Consider the following 17,839-nt stretch of genomic DNA (forward strand, 5'->3'; position numbering starts at 1 on the left):
AAATATAAATACCTTCCTAGGCTTTGAAGTCATGGACAAATCTTCAGCTTGCAGTGATCGAAGGAAGGCCAAAATAGAACAGACAACAGGAGACAAAAGGAGCACCGCAATGCCAAATTCAAACTATAGACAGTTCACCAAATTTTGTTAGACAATGGAAATAGAAATATATTGAAGTGTATTTTAGTTGCATCGTACTCCATATACCCGGTAAACTAAGCTTTTTAAAGTAGCAATACATTTCTTACCTGTTGGTGTGTAGCATTTAAGAGTTTTATTGTCTTTGGTCGGAAAATAGCCACAATGACGGTTTCAAGAATGAAGACTAAACTGAAAAGAAGCCATGCGCGCTCTGGAGTTCCTGCTATATGATGCAACATTGCTCTACAATGTTGAAGCCACCTTCCCAATCCTTGGAGTCTAAGTTCTTCGGAGAATGAAATTTGATTAGGTAACACATTGTCAACACCGTTTGAATCAGTGACAGGAGGGTTATTGTCACAATGTTCTCTATCAGCGTCCAAGCTACTTCTCTGCAACAAGGCTAGAATCATTGGGTCCAATCCATTCTCCTTTAGCATCACGGCAAAATTAGGATCAAGCCCTTTATCTTGCAATAAATGGGCTAATTCACGATCTCTCTGTCTTCCCTTCCTCTTTAACATAGATGTAATCCTGGGATCTATCAACTTTTCTTGAAATGCAAGTGCCAAATTCAAGTCCAGTAACTGTTGATTTGCAGAAGTTGATGTACTAGAATCACCACCTTGGCTTTCAAGGCCACTACTAGAACAAACAACCAATGAACTGTTATGCTCTAAATTCCTGTCAACATAAGATGATCCTACTTCAGGCTCTTGAACTACTGAACGACAGGAACTACTACGTAGAGCTAAACTTGGCCTTCCACTGTCTATGCTCTTATCACTATTAATCCCCTCAATGTTATTCCAGGTACTGCCATCACCAGTGCAAGGCACAGTTGCATTACCAAGATGACCAGCATCAGCACTACTACTGCGTTTCACACTTGAGCCACAACCCTCGGAAGAGCTTCCAGAGCTATTCTGGTCTTTTCTGCGAAAACTTTCTCTAAGGCGGATAACTGTACTCTGTAAGGCATCTCTTCTAGCTGCTAATGGGTCTGTAACTGATAAATGCCGTGAAACAGCAGCGCCCAACAGGACAGATGCTACAACTGCATAACTAATACAATGTCCAAAGTACCTGAAATGAAATTGTTGCAGTAAAAGATTAAAAGAGTCTTTCACGATACAAAAAGTCATGCAAGTATAAGAAGACTTAATTATGGGAGGAAATTAATTAGCATGGGTTAACAACAAACCAGTAATGAACTCCAAAGCAGATCAGGAACACCCGAGATGCACCAGCAACAAAAAGTACAACGACTCGACTTTTCAGAAGCTTAAAGCCATATAAGCATGCTCCCAAGTTCCAATCTGATTAAAATGGAAAGTTAGTGAATTCATAACTTACCATAAGGAAATTAGAAAATATTTCCCAATATGGAGTCAGAAAAGGAGATAGATATATGCAGGAAATGAACTACCAAGGATTATCACGGCAGCTGATGTTGTAGCCCCAAGCCAGTTTGATTCCTTTGCTGTCAGACCATACAGGATAGAATACACAAGAAGTACTACAAGTGAACCAACATAGAGAAGCCCAAGATGCAGAGCCCTGCAGAGCGCAATTTCAAATTTGAAGAAGCAAGAAACTGTAAGAATTCTAGACTACAGAGAAAATGTTGAAAAGAAAATGCTGGAATGTGATGAGCAGCATAAATGAGAGCCTGCAGAACACAGGAAATAATAGGGTAATGTTTTTTTTAAAAAAGAATTATGAAATAATAGGGTAATGTTCTAATCCACAGTAGCCTTCCAATTGATTTGGTTTAGCAGTGATAATTTTTATATCACCACATTTACTGGAGAGTGGAGACCATCCTTCACATTTACTGGAGACCGTCCTTTACTATCTCCGAGTTAGTATTTTTTTTATTTATTTTTTTTGATAAGGTAAAGAATTTCATTAAAAAGGGGAGAGACCCCGTATACAAGTAGTGCCAAAAAAGAGAACCTACAGCAAAATATGGTTCTGAACAACAGAAACTAAATCATCTATACAAATAGGTACCTCATAGGTACACCAAAAGGAAACTAGAGACAAAAGATTATTTTGTAGCTTTACAAAGTCTAGCTCAATCCCTTCAAAAGCTCTCTTATTTATCTCTTTTCCATATAAACCACAAAATGGCTACAGGAGCAACCTTCCAAGCCCTTGGACTTTTCTTCGCCCTCTTGTATGACCAATTGTGCAACACCTACTTCACCGTACTTGGCATCACCTTTCCATTTCATGGCATTAAGCCTCACCATCCACGGTCGTGAAGCGAAGCCACTTGACAATGTAACAAGAGATGATCGACATCTTCGTCCGATCCTTTGCACATAAAGCACTAACTAACATGGGTGATCTTCCTTTTCCTCAAATTTTCCGTTGTCAAAATCACTTTGCAACCACACAAAGAAACACGCCTTCCTAGGCACCCTTGGAACCCAAATAGAACGTTATGGAAAATTGTGTTCCTCTCTCCTTAGTAACCTCTCATAATAAGATTTAAGAGTAAACACACCTTCCAATACCAGAGGTTATTGGAACAAATTCAAGTCAAATATAAGCTTTATTCTTGGTGATGGGAGGAAAATCAGATTTTGGGAAGATGCATGGTTGGGTCAAACCCCACTAAAAGACCAATTCATGGACATTTTCAGCTTATCTTCTCAACAAAAGGGAGAAATTGCAGTATTCTTTTCAACACAAGGGTGGAATCTTTTCCCAAGAAGGGCTTTTAATGATTGGGAAGTGGAAAGACTATGTATTCTGCTTCAGAGGTTAAACAACATAACCTTGGATCACAACAGAACAGACTCCATAGGTTGGAAAAGCGATCAACAGGGTCTCTTTTCAGTCAAAAGTTGTTACCAAATGCTGGATTCTAGCAGCGACGGGGTATTATGTCCTTGGGAAAAGGTTTGGAGAAGCAAGGCTCCTTTAAAGGTTGCTTGTTTCTCTTGGATTGTTGCTCGTGAGGCTTGTCTTACACAATCAAACCTCCAAAACAGGGGGTTTCAACTGTGCAGTAGATGTCCATTGTGTGAAGAGCATCCGGAAGAAGTTGGCCATCTCTTCTTGCATTGTAGGGTCACTAGGCAGTTGTGGAATATGTTTCTGGTAATTTTGGGCATGAGTTGGGCCATGCCAAAATCAATTGTTGAGCTCTTGCAAGGTTGGAGCAGAGAGGGGATTAGTAAGAAATCTCTAAGAACTTGGAATACCATACCTCAAGCCATCTGGTGGACTGTCTAGCTTGAAAGTAACAATAGAATTTTTGAAGGCACATCGAGCAATATTCACAGCCTTAAACAGAGATTGAACATGATGTAGATGGAATGCTAAATACAATAGAGGGTTTGCACAACCTGTAATTATGCCTGATGCACTGGCTTAGTGTATAAATATATAATATCTTTAATTACTTATCAAAAAAAAAACACCTTCTCTACTCTATTGCCATCTCCATGAGTCGGGAACAGTATGTGATATGCTCTGCCTGTACAAAAACTCAACCAAGGTATTAAATTCTCCCAACTCCCAGTCTTGTAGGTTACTCCTAAATCTCAAGTTCTAGTGAACTACCCATTAATGAAGCATACGAATTTGTTGAATTATCTCTCTTTGGCACGGGACTCTATAAATATTGGGAACAACTTCCCTCAACTTGTTCTCCCCACACCACTTATGCTCCCAAAAAATTAACCCTAGTTCCCTCCCCATCCCTAAAAGAGACATTTCCCCTGAACTCTCCCCACCCCTTCATAATACCCCTCCATATGCCGCACCCAAATGGAAATGTAATGTTTGTAGTCCTTCACCCCCTTCCATAATACCATATTTCTCCGCTACCACCCCCCTCAAAAATGTATTCTCCTCCATCCAAACCTCCATATCCACTTCCCTAGCAAAGCTCTGTTGAAGACCTTAAGATCTTTCACTCTCAGTCTTCCCCCCTCCTTCGGAGGTGTGACAACTCTCCGATTCACCAGATGAAAATTTTTAAAATCCTCTGTTGTATCCAATAGAAAGTTAAAGTTCTTCTGAAGTCTGTCCAACTTGCCTGTCACTATACCATGAGCGTGCAGAAGTGACATGAAATATGTAGGGATGCGAGACAAAGTGCTTTCTATTAACACTTCCTTCCCTACTTTCGATAGATACTTCTTTTACCATCTTGCCAAGCGCTTTTCTACTCTCTCAATCATTGGATTCTCCTAGTTAGTATTCCTTTTATTCAAGAGATTTGAGTTGCACCCATTGTTTTAGAGTTTCTTTGGCTACTTATTTTTAGGTCATGTTAGTTGAGGACATCTTGGCCCCTCTATTCCGTCTCTTTTAATAACGGTTCTCCAAAAATAAAAGAAAAAGGGAGAAGTGCATATTAGTCAACCTTATCCTTTTATATAGAGCCTTTACTTCTACTCTTTGTTCAATGCATAGTAGTCATGATTCCCTTTGAAGAGATTGAGAGAGACCGCCTTATTAATTTTGGTCTGCATGGAGCATCTCCAGGAGTAAGGAGGTCTCAATCTCTCAATCACGATGGTTTGGTGTTTGAAACATTTTTGATGGTCGAATATGTTATTTTTTATAAGGTAAATTGTATTAATCAAAAGGGAGAGAACTCCCGTATACAAGGAGTATACCAAAAAGTAGAGAATTTACATCAGAACATGATTCTCTACAAAAGACGCCCAATCTTCTATACAAACGGGGGCTATATGAGTGCACCAAAAAGCGATCAAAGATAAAAGACTATTCTTAAGATGTGAAAAAGGGAACTCTATCCCCTCAAAAGCTCTCCTATTTCTCTCCCCCAAACTATCCACATGAGAGCTAACGGGGCGAACTTCCACGCCTTTTGCTTTCTTCTTCTACGAAAACCGGCCCAGCTATGTAGCATTTCCTTTACGGTGCTTGGCACACCCATTGAACACCAAAAAGGTTCAGGATCGCCCTCCACAAAGCCGAGGACACAGGGCAATGCAACAAAAGATGATCAACTTCTTTCCCTGAGCTTTTATGGTCGAATATGTTTGTGGTGGTCCATGGAAGTAATAATCATACTTCATAGGTAAATTATTCTTTTCTTTTCTTCTATTTGTTACTTTTAAGCAAATAAATATGTCTTATGTTAAACATAACTAATTAAGTAAATAAAATTGAGCTCTCTCTCACAGTATAACAATTTAGATGAAATGATCACACAATTTAACGTGGTATTAGAGCAAGTAGAGGTCCTAGGTTCGAGTCTCACCACTCATCATTTTAAGAAAGAATTTTCACGTGCTTGGCCGTGAGGGAGCGTATTACATACATAATGCACATATTATAGTAGACATAATCAAGTAAATAAAAGTGCGCTCTCTCTAACTCAAGCTTTTAGATGAGATAGTCACACAATTCAAGGATCTAAATGATATTGCTTTTTCAATTGCAGATCCCCTTTTTTAAGGGTTGAAGCTTCTATGTAAGAGGGACTCACAATTAAACATGGCACTAGAGAAAACGGAGATCCTGAGTTCAATTCTTACCACCACCTAGTATCAAAAATAATTTCCTATGTTTGGCCCAAGAAAAATAGTTAATTAGCCGACACATGTGGGGGCGCAGTATTGCAAACCTAAAACTAATAAATTAACATGTCGTCTCTCTAACACCTTAAATTTTACCCTTTTTTTGTGTGTGTGTGTGTGTGTTGGTCCTTAAACTTTGATTAATTGAATTCTTTTTGCGAAAGACTAGCAGATAGGTGTTGCTCAACAATTGTGCTACCCTAGCATAGAAATGACACATAATGCGAAATGGATCCTCAAATGTTAAATTCACTGTCAAAAAGCATGATAGCACAACACTACACACCCTCCGTCAACTGTAATGCACACCCTCCATCAACTGTAATAACTGGACATGGAAATGTATTTGGTATAACAAGGCTCCACTTAGTTAAGGCGGAGTCTTTCACTTGGACGGTGGTGATGGAATCTGCTTTTTTTAATTCAGTAGGTGAAAAAAGTTGTTTTAACACATAAAAATCTCCAAAAGAGGCCTCATCATATGTAGTAGATGTGTTCTTTGTGAAGACTACGGTGAAGATGTCAATCATCTTCTTTTTTTGCATTGCAGCTCTGCTTTCTCTTGAAAATTCGAGGTAACCTGGTCAATTTCACAATCAACAATGAACTTACTACAATATTGGCACAGGAAGGGCCTGAGGAAACAACAAGTTAAGGTGTGGAACTCCATCACAGCAGCGATTTGGTGGTCCATATGGAGGGAAAGAAACCCAAGTAACTTTTGAGAAGAAAAAAGAATCTGTAATTAATGATAAATACAAATGTATTGCTTGAGTCGAGGGTCTAGTGAAAATAGCCTCTCTACCTTCACGAATTAGGGGTAAGGTCTGTGTACACATTACCCTCCCTAGACCCCCACTTGTGGGATTACACTGGATTTATTGTTGTTGTTGTACAAATGTATTGCTTTGTTAATTTGTTAGTGCAACATGGCTACAATAATGATATAGAGGCCATGGTTGATTTTTCCTACAAATTACATGGCATGTAATGCTGATTTATTTTTGCTGTAAATACCTAGCAGCATTCTTTTGTTGCTGGAAATGAATAAATTCATCCTCACTTATGCGAAAAAAAGGTTAAGCATAAGATTTACGAGCTCCCAGAAGCGAAAGAACCATAATACATAAAACGTAGATGCACTACAGCAGAGTCACTCTATAGCAAGCAATATATAGCTTACCTTCTAGATTGTCGAGGATATAACTCATTGGGATCAGGTGGCTCTTGTAAGCAAGCAACAGGACCCACTTCAATACAATCAGAATAAGCAAATTTATACGCCCTCTGTACATACTCATCAACATCTAAGCCATTCCCTGCCAAGATTGGTAGAAAGAAAATTCAGAAAGGGGGAAGACAAAAGGAGAACAAGAGTTCCGTAAAAATTTCAATGGTCCAACTAAAAAGGCAATAATAACCAACAAAAATTCTCTAAATAATCCTCCTACTTTGAGCCAGGAAAGAAAGCAAAGATGCTCACCACAAGTTGCTGATCAACCTTCAAAATACATATAAACATTATGACAAAAAAACATATCATAACATACCATTGAAGACCATCCTGCAAATAAATAGCATATTGATTGCCAGGGAGATTGCCGACACACCAAAGAAGAACCCTGAAGGTGAGTATCTTTCAGATGCTCTAACACCGGTTGTGACATAAACAGCACAAAGTTCATATGCACAAAGCAATCCAACAGCTAGTAGGAGAAGAACAGCTACAGCCCCTGTAAAACACATCACACGGCAATTTGTGAAGTGAAGGGAGTAAAAGAACTTCAAGATAAGCAAGAAAAAGAGATGTAAATAAGCCTCCTTTTTCGCCTGGTCAGCTATAGATCCATACATAAGGACCTTAGCCCTTCCATACAATAATAATGACCATAGGAAGGTGGACGTGGATAGCAATATCAGAAGAGAAAGGGAGACCATGTCCAGAATTGTTTGGCTAGCAGATTTGAAGGGGGCTTTAGTGAGATATTGCATGCCCTAATTTGAGAAGATGGGTACAAAACCATTGGAAAGTTACAGGCGGGGTTCAAAAGTCTAGGAAATGAATGGTTTACAATTTAAATTCGAACAACCATCAAAATCAGAAGGTCTAAGGATCTAATAAGAACGTAGAGATGGAGAAGTCTGAATATCAAGCTAGAATGGGGAACTCCATCAGCAGAGTATATTGTCCCCAAGGGAATTCGGATCAGGCTTTCGGGTGTCACTTTACACCTCTGGTCTGAAAAAATCTTTAAAATTGGCAATATGTGTGGGGACTGGCCGGAGACAGAGGAAGAAACCAAACCGAGAAACCACCTTAGATGGGCCGAACACGAGTTAAAGGTCCTTCGAAGATGATTCCAACATTTGTAGCAATTGATTGGAGGGATCTGGAGTTTGAAATACATTTTTGGGTGGAGAGAACTGACGTAGCTACCAGATAGCAACTAAAAAGACTTTTTAACTAATAAGACATTTCCCGTACATAATTCAGACTGTCTCATAAGTTCAAATTGTACTAATCTTTCTTTTTATAACGATGGTGTCCGAGTTTGTGCACTCCTTGACTTTCCACCGTTACATGCGTCCTCTCACCAGTAGGTATCCAATAACTCTGTCCAGCAAGGCTTAGATAGCCCGAAGAGTCTGACCTATCTTTTTGCTTATATTTTGATCAGTGTTATCAAAGGCGCGCTTAAACCCTGAAACGAGGCTCAAAACATGTCGGGCGCTTCTCCTCGCTTAGCCGGCGCTTCAGTATTGTCATCAAGGCTCTAAGGCATACTTTTCCTTGCCATTGAGCGTAATCTTGAAGAGGTGACACTAAACAATGATATTTCACTTTATCGTAAATTTTCTTTAATTTCTTTATCCATATATTTGGTATTCATGCTTATAGATGTAAATCTTGGACACACACACACACACACACACACACACACACACACACACATATATATATATATATATATATATATATATATATATATATATATATATATTTGTAGTTTTTCTCTATTAGCGCCTTTTCACATAAAAGCCCACGTTTTTTTTACGCTTTGCGCTTAAGGCTCCAATAGACTTTAGAGTTTTTTTGCGCTTTTCGCCTTTAGTAACACTGATTTGGATTCGAATCCTGGTCTTTCATGGTGTTCGTTCCAACATCATCAACTATCAACCACTACGCCACACCCTTGGTGATTAAATTGTACATAATCTTATCAACCATAGCGGTCAAAACTAAACTACCTCAATGATGTTTGGCACGTGCAGTATGATTTATAAGAAAAACTCTATACATCAAGTTATTAGCTTAAATTAAATTCAGGAGCGGAGCTAGCCTTTGAGTTACGAGTTCAGCTGAACCCCATAACTTTGTTTCAAACTATGTATTAGTCTTAAAAAATCAATTGACTATGTATAAATTGTCAATTTAGTACCCCACTTATTTAAAGGCCTAGAATCCCGAACATATAAGCTTCAAATCATGGCTCAACCTCTAATTAAATTGGGTCGAAGGTCCAATATCATAGTCTTTTATAAGGTAAGTTTTATTATGACAGGAAATTCCCCCTACACAAGTAGTATATTATATCAAAAAGTAGAGAATCTATAGAGAATGCTCTTCCGACTAATGCCCAATGTCAACTTATCAATAGAATGCTCTTTCCACCAAGACGATATTGTACCAATTTCAATTATTTCATTATATAGCAACCAAACCTCAATAAGTCTTGGTAATGTGCTGATGAATCTTGATATCACTGATCTGCTCAAATTTGAGTATATTCAAGTGTACAAGATCACAGACAATGAAATTGACCTACAGACCAAAATCAGTTGCATATTCCCCAATGTTAACTAATTTATGTTGACTTCTCACGAAATAGTTAAAAACAAAAATAACTATCTTCAACAATGTAAGATAACAGTAGCAATGCATCTCAATAATATTTTTTCCCGTACCTTTATCTCTCACATGGTATTACAGCATTCATGAGAACATACGAGAAAGTAAACTCAATCTGACAACTTTCTATTTTGCATCACTATGTATCCCTTAGTGTTACGCGCAAACCAACACCACCATAGGTGTCCCCACCCTCGTCGAGCAAAACACAGTAAACCCCTCCAGCAAGTGATCTCCCATGCGCTCCCACACGCCGGTACCAGTCAGACCCTAAGTTGCTCTGACACGGGTACGGGTGTCCGACACGGGTGCGGATCTAGAGGTCGGATCCTTCAAGATGAAAATTTTAAGATTCGGGGATACGGATCCTAGAACCGACACGGGTGCGGGGATCCGGCTAAAAATAATTCAAAAATAAAAATAAATATATCTCTAAATTATGTGGAGTACTTACCTATAAGCTATAACTTGTTAAATGTGGATTTCTTGTTTATTTGTGTTTTTGCTACTGTTTTCTTATTTTACATAGTCAAAAGAATCAAAAGCTTAAAGATTTCAAAGCAACCCCCACGTATAATTTTTTGGGATAAGGAAAAACTTATCCTTTTATGGTCGATTGAAATGTATAAATAAGAGTAAATCAAATATAAAAAGTTAGATAGTGGTGGGCCCGAGACAAAAAGGTTTGCACACGATCATGACAGCTAGAAAGCATATCACTCTTCAAGAAAGCATATCACTTTTCAAAAAGAAAGCATATCCTAATTTGTCTCTGTCTTCTTCGTCTATCTGCACTCGCCTTTTCTTCTTACCTTAGTCTTCTTCCCCAACAAAACCTTTTCCATGTCTCTGTTTTTTTTTTTCAGTATAAAACCTTTTCCTTCTCTGTTTGGTCAACGCACCCGATCTTGTCTGACCGGATCCGACACAGATCCCACACCCTTACCCGTGTCAGTGTCGTGTCGACACGGGTACGGCGCCCAAATTGCCGTGTCCGAGCAACTTAGGTCAGACCTCAAATGGCGCATAAGCCCACACCCCGCGCACGTGAAGAAAGTTATGGCGACTTCCAAAGCAAATTCTTAGTTCTTGTGGCTCGTCTTGTGATTTCAACCTACCCATCCTTTTTCCAGGAAATTCAGAACACCACGTTTCAGATCAGGTACATTGCATCTAGATCAATTTTTGATTATTTCTCTTGTTTCGTTGATCTCCTGGAACGTGATTTGTTAAGTTCAACACAATATGCAGGAGTTTGGAATGCCTCATAGTGTAGTTGATTACTCTGTATTTTATCGACATTCTACTTCAAATCTATTTATTTGGTGATTTAAGTTGACGATATCACCATCACAGGTAATGATCACGATGGTATCACTAATTTGAAGCAACATGTTTTTCAACACTTCCAATCTATAGATCTAGGAAGATAGAAGTATTTTCTAAGTATCGAGATCGCCTAGTCTAGATCAAGTATTATTATTTCACAACAAAAGTATGCCTTAGACATTCTTGAAGAGACAGGAATGACGGTTTGTAGACCCATTGACACTTGTATGGATCTGAATGCTAAACATTTGCCATGACAAAGGGAGCCTCTTAGCAATCTTGAAAGATATAAGAGGTTGGTTAGTACTCACAATGACTAGACCTGACAATTTTATTTCCTATCTAAGTCTGTTTGTGGACACCCCTATGACAGTCATTGGGATGCATTTGTATGCATTCTTTGATATATAAAGTTTGCCTAAAGCAAAGGACTACCGTTCAAGGATATAAGCCATGAGCAAATTGTTGGATACACCAATATTTATTGGGCAAGAATATTTATTTGGCAAGATCACCTTCCTGAAAGACGTAAAAAGACGTGTTCTACCTCTGGATATAACGAGGATATAAGCCATGAGCAAATTGTTGGATACACCAATATTTATTGGGCAGGAATATTTATTTGGCAAGATCGCCTTCCTGAAAGACGTAAAAAGACGTGTTCTACCTCTGGATATTACGTTTTAGTAGGAGGTAATCTAGCATCTTGGAAGAGCAACAAATAGAGCATGGTTGCTCGATCTACTATAGAAGCAGAATATTGAGCAATGGCCATAGCAACTTGTGAGCCAATTTGGAACAAACAATTGCTCCGAGAATTGAAATTTGGACAAATTAGTCAAATGGAACTTGTTTATAAGGTAAAAAATTTAACTAACAATTGGGAAAAATTAGGACAAATTAGTCAGATGGAACTTGTGCGCGATAATGAAGTGGCCCTTCACATTGAATCAAATTTGGATTCTGGTGTTTCATAAGAGGACTAAACATATTGAGATTAACTATCACTTCGTCGGAGAAAAAAAACACTCAAGAAATATTGTTACAAATTTTGTGAAGTCAAATGATTAACTTGCAGATATTTTCATCAACTCCCTCACTGGTCCTCATATTAGTTATATTGTAACAAGCTCGCACATATGACTTATATGCACAGGATTGAGGGGAGTGTTAGTTCATGTATATAGTTACTTAGTATCCCACATTGGCAAATGCATTTTATATACTGTGTAAAATCTCATGTGGATAGTTTGGGGGAGAGAGAAATAGGAGAGTTTTTGAGGGGATAGAGTTCCCTTTTTCACATCTTAAGAATAGTCTTTTATCTTTGATCGCTTTTTGGTGCACTCATATAGCCCCCATTTGTATAGAAGATTGGGCGTCTTTTGTAGAGAATCATGTTCTGATGTAAATTCTCTACTTTTTGGTATACTTCTTGTATACGGGAGTTCTCTCCCTTTTGATTAATACAATTTACCTTATAAAAAAATACTATGTAAAATATAGGTATAAATAGCGCTCACTGTAAGGCAGCTGTAGTAACGCATCTCAACAATATTACTCGTGCATTTATTTCTCACAGCCAATGAACATCAACATTTCTTAAGCTTAAACATAGGATGATAATAATACCAAAATATTATGTAAATGTATGTGTGTCAGAGTGTGCGTATGAAAGTGTGTGTGTTTAACCATCACGATTGAGTGCATACATATTTCCTCCTCACAGACAAATAGGTTATTCTCCACGCATGTATAGGAGAAGAAGTAATACATACTTGAACTTTGCCATTGTGTTCTCCACCAAAGCATTATTGAGTAGAATGCCAGAAGCAGCGAAGTTCCAGCCATTATTACAGCTAGACCAACTATATCTCGCCCCAATATCAACATTAACCAGCATCCCCATGTAACAAGCACCACAACCGGAGAGATCACAATTATCCATGCAGACAGCGATAAGAAATTGCATAAGATACCAAGCTGGGGTCCTTCTAAAAATCCCGGCCATTTTCGGGCAAAGATCCAGCTGAAAGGCAAAAAACAAGAAGAGATTAACCACAAAGGAGAACACTTTTCCATCCACAAAAAGCAAAACATTGATATATCTGAATAAATACATAAACTATATTGTATGGTAAACATGTAGCTAGAAAGATATATCAAATCAAACAATAAATAAACAAATACGGTTGGACAGCATAATGGGGTGAATACACATTATCATTACTCATAGATAAGGTACCAAAGACCAATAAAAAAACGCCAATTGCTGCGGTTAAACCAGTATATCCCTCTTTTGAAGCCTTTAATATGTAGTACTGTTATTAGACAGCATCATTGGAGGTCACATCCCATGTAAACCAGAGTATAAAAATGACAGAGATACTAAACCAAAAAAGTAAATGGCCACAGACGTCCTACAGAACTATACATACAGCAAATGTATACATATATTCCTTTTGACGGGTAAGACCCCAGGCTAATTTCGTTAACCAGTTAAAATATAAGACCATAAATTAGAAGGATTTTCCTCTGAATTGAATGGATTATCTACCTATGTGGGACGTCTTTTAGAGTTTTTCTAGCAATACATTTGACACTTCCATTCAGACAACAGACTGCTACCTTACAACAAAGTTATTTTGCAATGATCACTAATTAACCTAAATCACTCAGCATACATAACTCATACTAACCTATGAGGTTGCAAACCCAAGTACCCAACAAGTGTCGCATGAGATGAAACGATCTTGTGGTTTGGCATTTCTCAAAATAATTAGGGGACAGCATGGGAAGCCTATTTTGATAGTACACTGCTAATGTGGAGTATAATATAAAGTTGAAGTAGCCTGAACTTCAACTTTTCCAGTGCACAAATGGATACATATTAGGGACTTTAAGACTGACAAGAGATAGATTTAGAAACAAAACAAAAAGGGAGATATAGAAAGTGTCTACTACATCGAAAAAATTGTAGGGCGGCATGTTGAACAAATGCCAAGGTTCAAAAAGCAGCAGATACAAGACATTTATTCATCTCAAATCACTATATTATTATCCCAGAGGGATTGCCTGATGCCTGAGAAACGGGAGTAAAAACTTGGAGACTTCAGGTTCCAAATTCTATCCTAGATGTGCAGAATTACCTTAATAACCTGTATTATGGACTAGATGGACTGCCCCGTGAATTAATCAAGATGCTTGCAAGCTAGTCCAGAAACTACAGTTATAAAATAAATATTCTTTATCTGACATCTAGCCCTATCGGGGTAGGGGTAAGGTCTGCGTACACACTACCCTCCCCAGACCCCACTTAGTGGGACTTTACTGGGTATTAAAGTGATGAGGTCGCAAAGAGTTTTGGAACTCAGTGCAAGTATTCATTGGATTTATTGTCAAAAGCTGAGTGAAATAGAACATGAAACCGTAAGCTCCCAAGCAGTGGGAGGGGAGGAGCCAGGGCTCTGACCGACCGCGTGCCTGCTGAAGAATGAGTTGGCGACTCATAGGCAGTGGCTTGGTTAAGGGAACCCACCGGAGTCGTAGCGAAAGCGAGTCTTCGGTTGTATCTGACATCTAGAAACAAGAAACTATAAAATGCATCTTCCACTTAGCAAGATCACTCCCTTTCCAAGTACACACTCTTTTGTTACCTACTTTCGTCTGTTCACAAAAATATTGTATGTGTGTTCTAATTATTTTTCCCTGTTCTTTTAGGTTCTAAGCATTATTATTCCTCCTCACAGGTCCTCTCCAGGTGCTGCAATTTTAGCTGTAAAGCACCCATTAAAATTAGAAATATAATTTTCTGCGGCACTAAGAACCATATCGATGAATTCTCAAAAAAGGGCCCGTATGGATAAATTTCCCCGGTGACCTTCATTATTCACATTTGAGCCACATTTAAAACAAGCAAGAAGAAAAATTCAACGAGCGCCAGGATACAGCATCAAGATAGTTGATGCTTACTATATAGCATATGAAAAAAGAAACAAGAAAAAAATATGACAACTGAAAATTTTGGAAAATAAGTTACCTATAAATCCGCCATGGCCGCCAATTAACTGCCCAAAGTATAGCAAAAGAAGCAGAACCCAGCACAGAGAAAAGGGTCCCTGAAATCACACATGCCAGTATCAATTCATGCTCATTTCCTTCCATTTTCCTCCTTTACCCGCCCTTGCTCTGTCAACTGCATCCAACAAATTCACAATAAAACAAGCAAAAAATCAAATAATCCACTAAAAAATCTGATGTTTTCCACACAAAAAAAGAGCACCAACAAATGTCAAATAAGCCAGTTCATGCATTCTCTATTCAGCTAAAATCAAGAAACAAAGTTGAAGGCTTTACAGACCTCAGCAGAAGCCTCTCAAACTAAGAAGGAGGAAACTGTGGCATTCCCACTCAGAATTCATCTTCCAAGAACTAGGGTTTTTGCAGCAATTTGCCAAACCATAGTCAGGGGAAAGCTAGGATTTTTGTTCCATTTCTTCCTTGTGCTCAAAAATTAGACTCCCAGCAGTTGTACAATCAAAAAACCCCACCAATCTATCTTGTTATTTGGTCAAGACCTGTGAAAAATTGTTGAAGAAAAATCAAAACCCTAAGGAGTTTTGTAGAGAGAGAGAGAGAGTAAAGTTACAAGTGAGTGTGGATATAAAATTCTGAAACGTCAGTGGTTGTAAATAATAAAATAACAGCTCGGTTTTTGTCTTACAAGAATATTTCCTGACCGCTTCTAATGGAGCGTGATATCCCGTACCAATCAGAATTCGAGTCTTGATTTTCTTTCCAAGAATTTTGGTGCGCGTGGAGTCACTTGGTTTGTTTCGAGAGTAGGAGAGAAATGATTTTTCAGACAGGAGTGTAGGATTATTCTCTAACTTGCTTCACGATAAAATGACATGCTTTGTTAGTAAGAATTAGTATAGATGTTAATCATATTATTAAGAGTAAAGGGTGGTTTGGTATAAGGAACAATGTATAAGTAATTTTGGGATTAAAATTTAAAATGAGTTTATCTTCGTTTAGTTGGGATAAAAATATGATATAATTATAGTGTTATTTTTATCTCTACGAAAGAGTGGGATAACAATCGAAATAACTAATCCCGTGATAACTTGTTTTCCAACCAAGCGACCCGGGCGGATTTATAGGCTTAATCATGGGGCTCGTGAACCCATGGTCTCTCCGTAAAATTAAATATCTTATGTACATATTTTCTGAAATTGGTATAATATTAACTGTTGGCACTCATGCTCCTAAAAGGTTGAATGGTGCACTTGGTTGAATGTTGAGTTACTATCTAAGAGGTATATGAATCAAATCCCACTAGATATATTTTTTTCTCTTTTTTTAGTAATGCACCCATGTATTAAAAATCCTAGATCCGCCTCTGCAAGTGACCTCCTTAATGGTAGATAAATCCCTAAACTAGGAGTATTATATTTTTATAAATTTCATACTTAAACTATTGAGTGTTTCTATTACCCCTTAACTACAATTTTTAATAAATAAACTAATAGTCGTACCCGCACAATGCACGGTCAATATTAAAAAATATTAATTAAATTAACTTATGATCGGGCTTGTTTGATCCTATTAGATCGTAGTGTTATTTTTATCTCTACGGGAGAGTGGGATAACAATCGAAATAACTAATCCCGTGATAATTTGTTTTCCAACCAAGAGACCCAGGGCGGATTTATAAGCTTAATCATGTGACGATCCGGCCAGTCGTCTCATGAGTTACCGCTCTATTTCCCTCATTTTCTACTTCTTTATGCTTCGTTATCCGTGCCTTATGTGATCGAGTTAGTTTGGGGTGGATTTGGTAAGAAATAAGACACTTAGTCTCTTTAAGGAAGGCTTAGTTTGGAAAAGTCAACCGGATGTTGACTTATGTGTTAGAGGGCTCGGATGTGAATTCCGATGATTCAGTTAGCTTCGGGAGGTGATTTGTGACTAAGGAGTGTGATCGGAATAGGTTTTGGAGGTCCGGTGTAGAATTTGGCTTGAATTGGCGAAGTTAGTATTTTGGCGATCTCCGGTTGGTAGGTGTGATTTTGATCCGGGGGTCGGAATGGAAGTTTCAGTAGCTTCGTTAAGTCATTTGGAATATGTGTGCAAAATTTCAGGTCATTTGGACGTGGTTTGGTTGGGTTTTTGATCAAAAGCGTGTTTCGGAAGCTTTTAGAAAACTTAGGCTTGGATTCGAGGTGATTTGGTGGATTTGATGTTGTTTGGGGTGTTTTGATGATTGGAACAAGTTCGAATAAGGTATTGGGTTGTGTTAGTGCTTTTGGTTGAGGTCCAGGGAGCCTCGGGGTGGTTTCGGATGGTTAACTGGAAGAGTTTGGACTTGTGCAATTGCAGATTTTATGCTGCTTCTGGTATTTTCGCATGCGGAATGGAAGACGCAGATGCAGTTTTAAGGGGGCAAGTCAGGAACCGCAGATGTGGTATGGGGACCGCATCTGCGGAGTCGCAGATGCGACCATTTGACTGCAGATGCTAATTTTGGACCTTTAATGAATTTCCGCAGAAGCGGAGCTTTGACCGCAGAAGCGGTTATTTGGCCGCAGATGCGGTTTCGTCTGGGCAGAAAGTATATATGGTTCTTCTTGCGATTTTTGAAGGGTTTATTCATTTCTAACTTCGGACTTAGAGATTTTGGGCGATTTTGAAGAGAGCTTTCAAGGGGACTTCGATAAGGTAAGGATTTTGGACTTAAAATACAATTCTATGGTGATAATTCATGAATTAGGACTGAAAATTAAGGAATTAATGGACTAAAATGGAGGTTTAGGGCTTGAGTTTAAGAGGGCTTAAATTGAGGATTTGAGGGGCCAATTGAACACCGATTCTTGTGTTTTTGATA

The 17,839-nt window shown here is 38.4% G+C and overlaps 1 protein-coding gene across 2 annotated transcripts in view; it reads right to left on the reverse strand.

The window, feature by feature from the left end:
* Positions 1–15,615, reverse strand: part of LOC109210898 (calpain-type cysteine protease DEK1) — a 38,460-nt gene extending 22,845 nt beyond the window's left edge. For both annotated transcript variants that reach the window (XR_002065624.1, XM_019374373.1), the window contains exons 1-9: positions 15,314–15,615; positions 14,993–15,148; positions 12,732–12,982; positions 7,265–7,447; positions 6,898–7,033; positions 1,571–1,701; positions 1,346–1,460; positions 249–1,227; positions 13–123 (exon numbers count right to left, since the gene is read on the reverse strand). Coding sequence is in view for 1 of the 2 variants with exons in the window: in XM_019374373.1 (XP_019229918.1) it covers positions 13–123; positions 249–1,227; positions 1,346–1,460; positions 1,571–1,701; positions 6,898–7,033; positions 7,265–7,447; positions 12,732–12,982; positions 14,993–15,117 (2,031 nt within the window). In the remaining variant the exon portion in view is untranslated. The remainder of the gene's footprint in view (positions 1–12; positions 124–248; positions 1,228–1,345; positions 1,461–1,570; positions 1,702–6,897; positions 7,034–7,264; positions 7,448–12,731; positions 12,983–14,992; positions 15,149–15,313) is intronic.
* Positions 15,616–17,839: the final 2,224 nt, after the last annotated feature.

Source organism: Nicotiana attenuata, unplaced genomic scaffold (genome assembly GCF_001879085.1).
Source record: "Nicotiana attenuata strain UT unplaced genomic scaffold, NIATTr2, whole genome shotgun sequence".
In the NCBI taxonomy this organism is placed as follows: Eukaryota; Viridiplantae; Streptophyta; class Magnoliopsida; order Solanales; family Solanaceae; genus Nicotiana; species Nicotiana attenuata.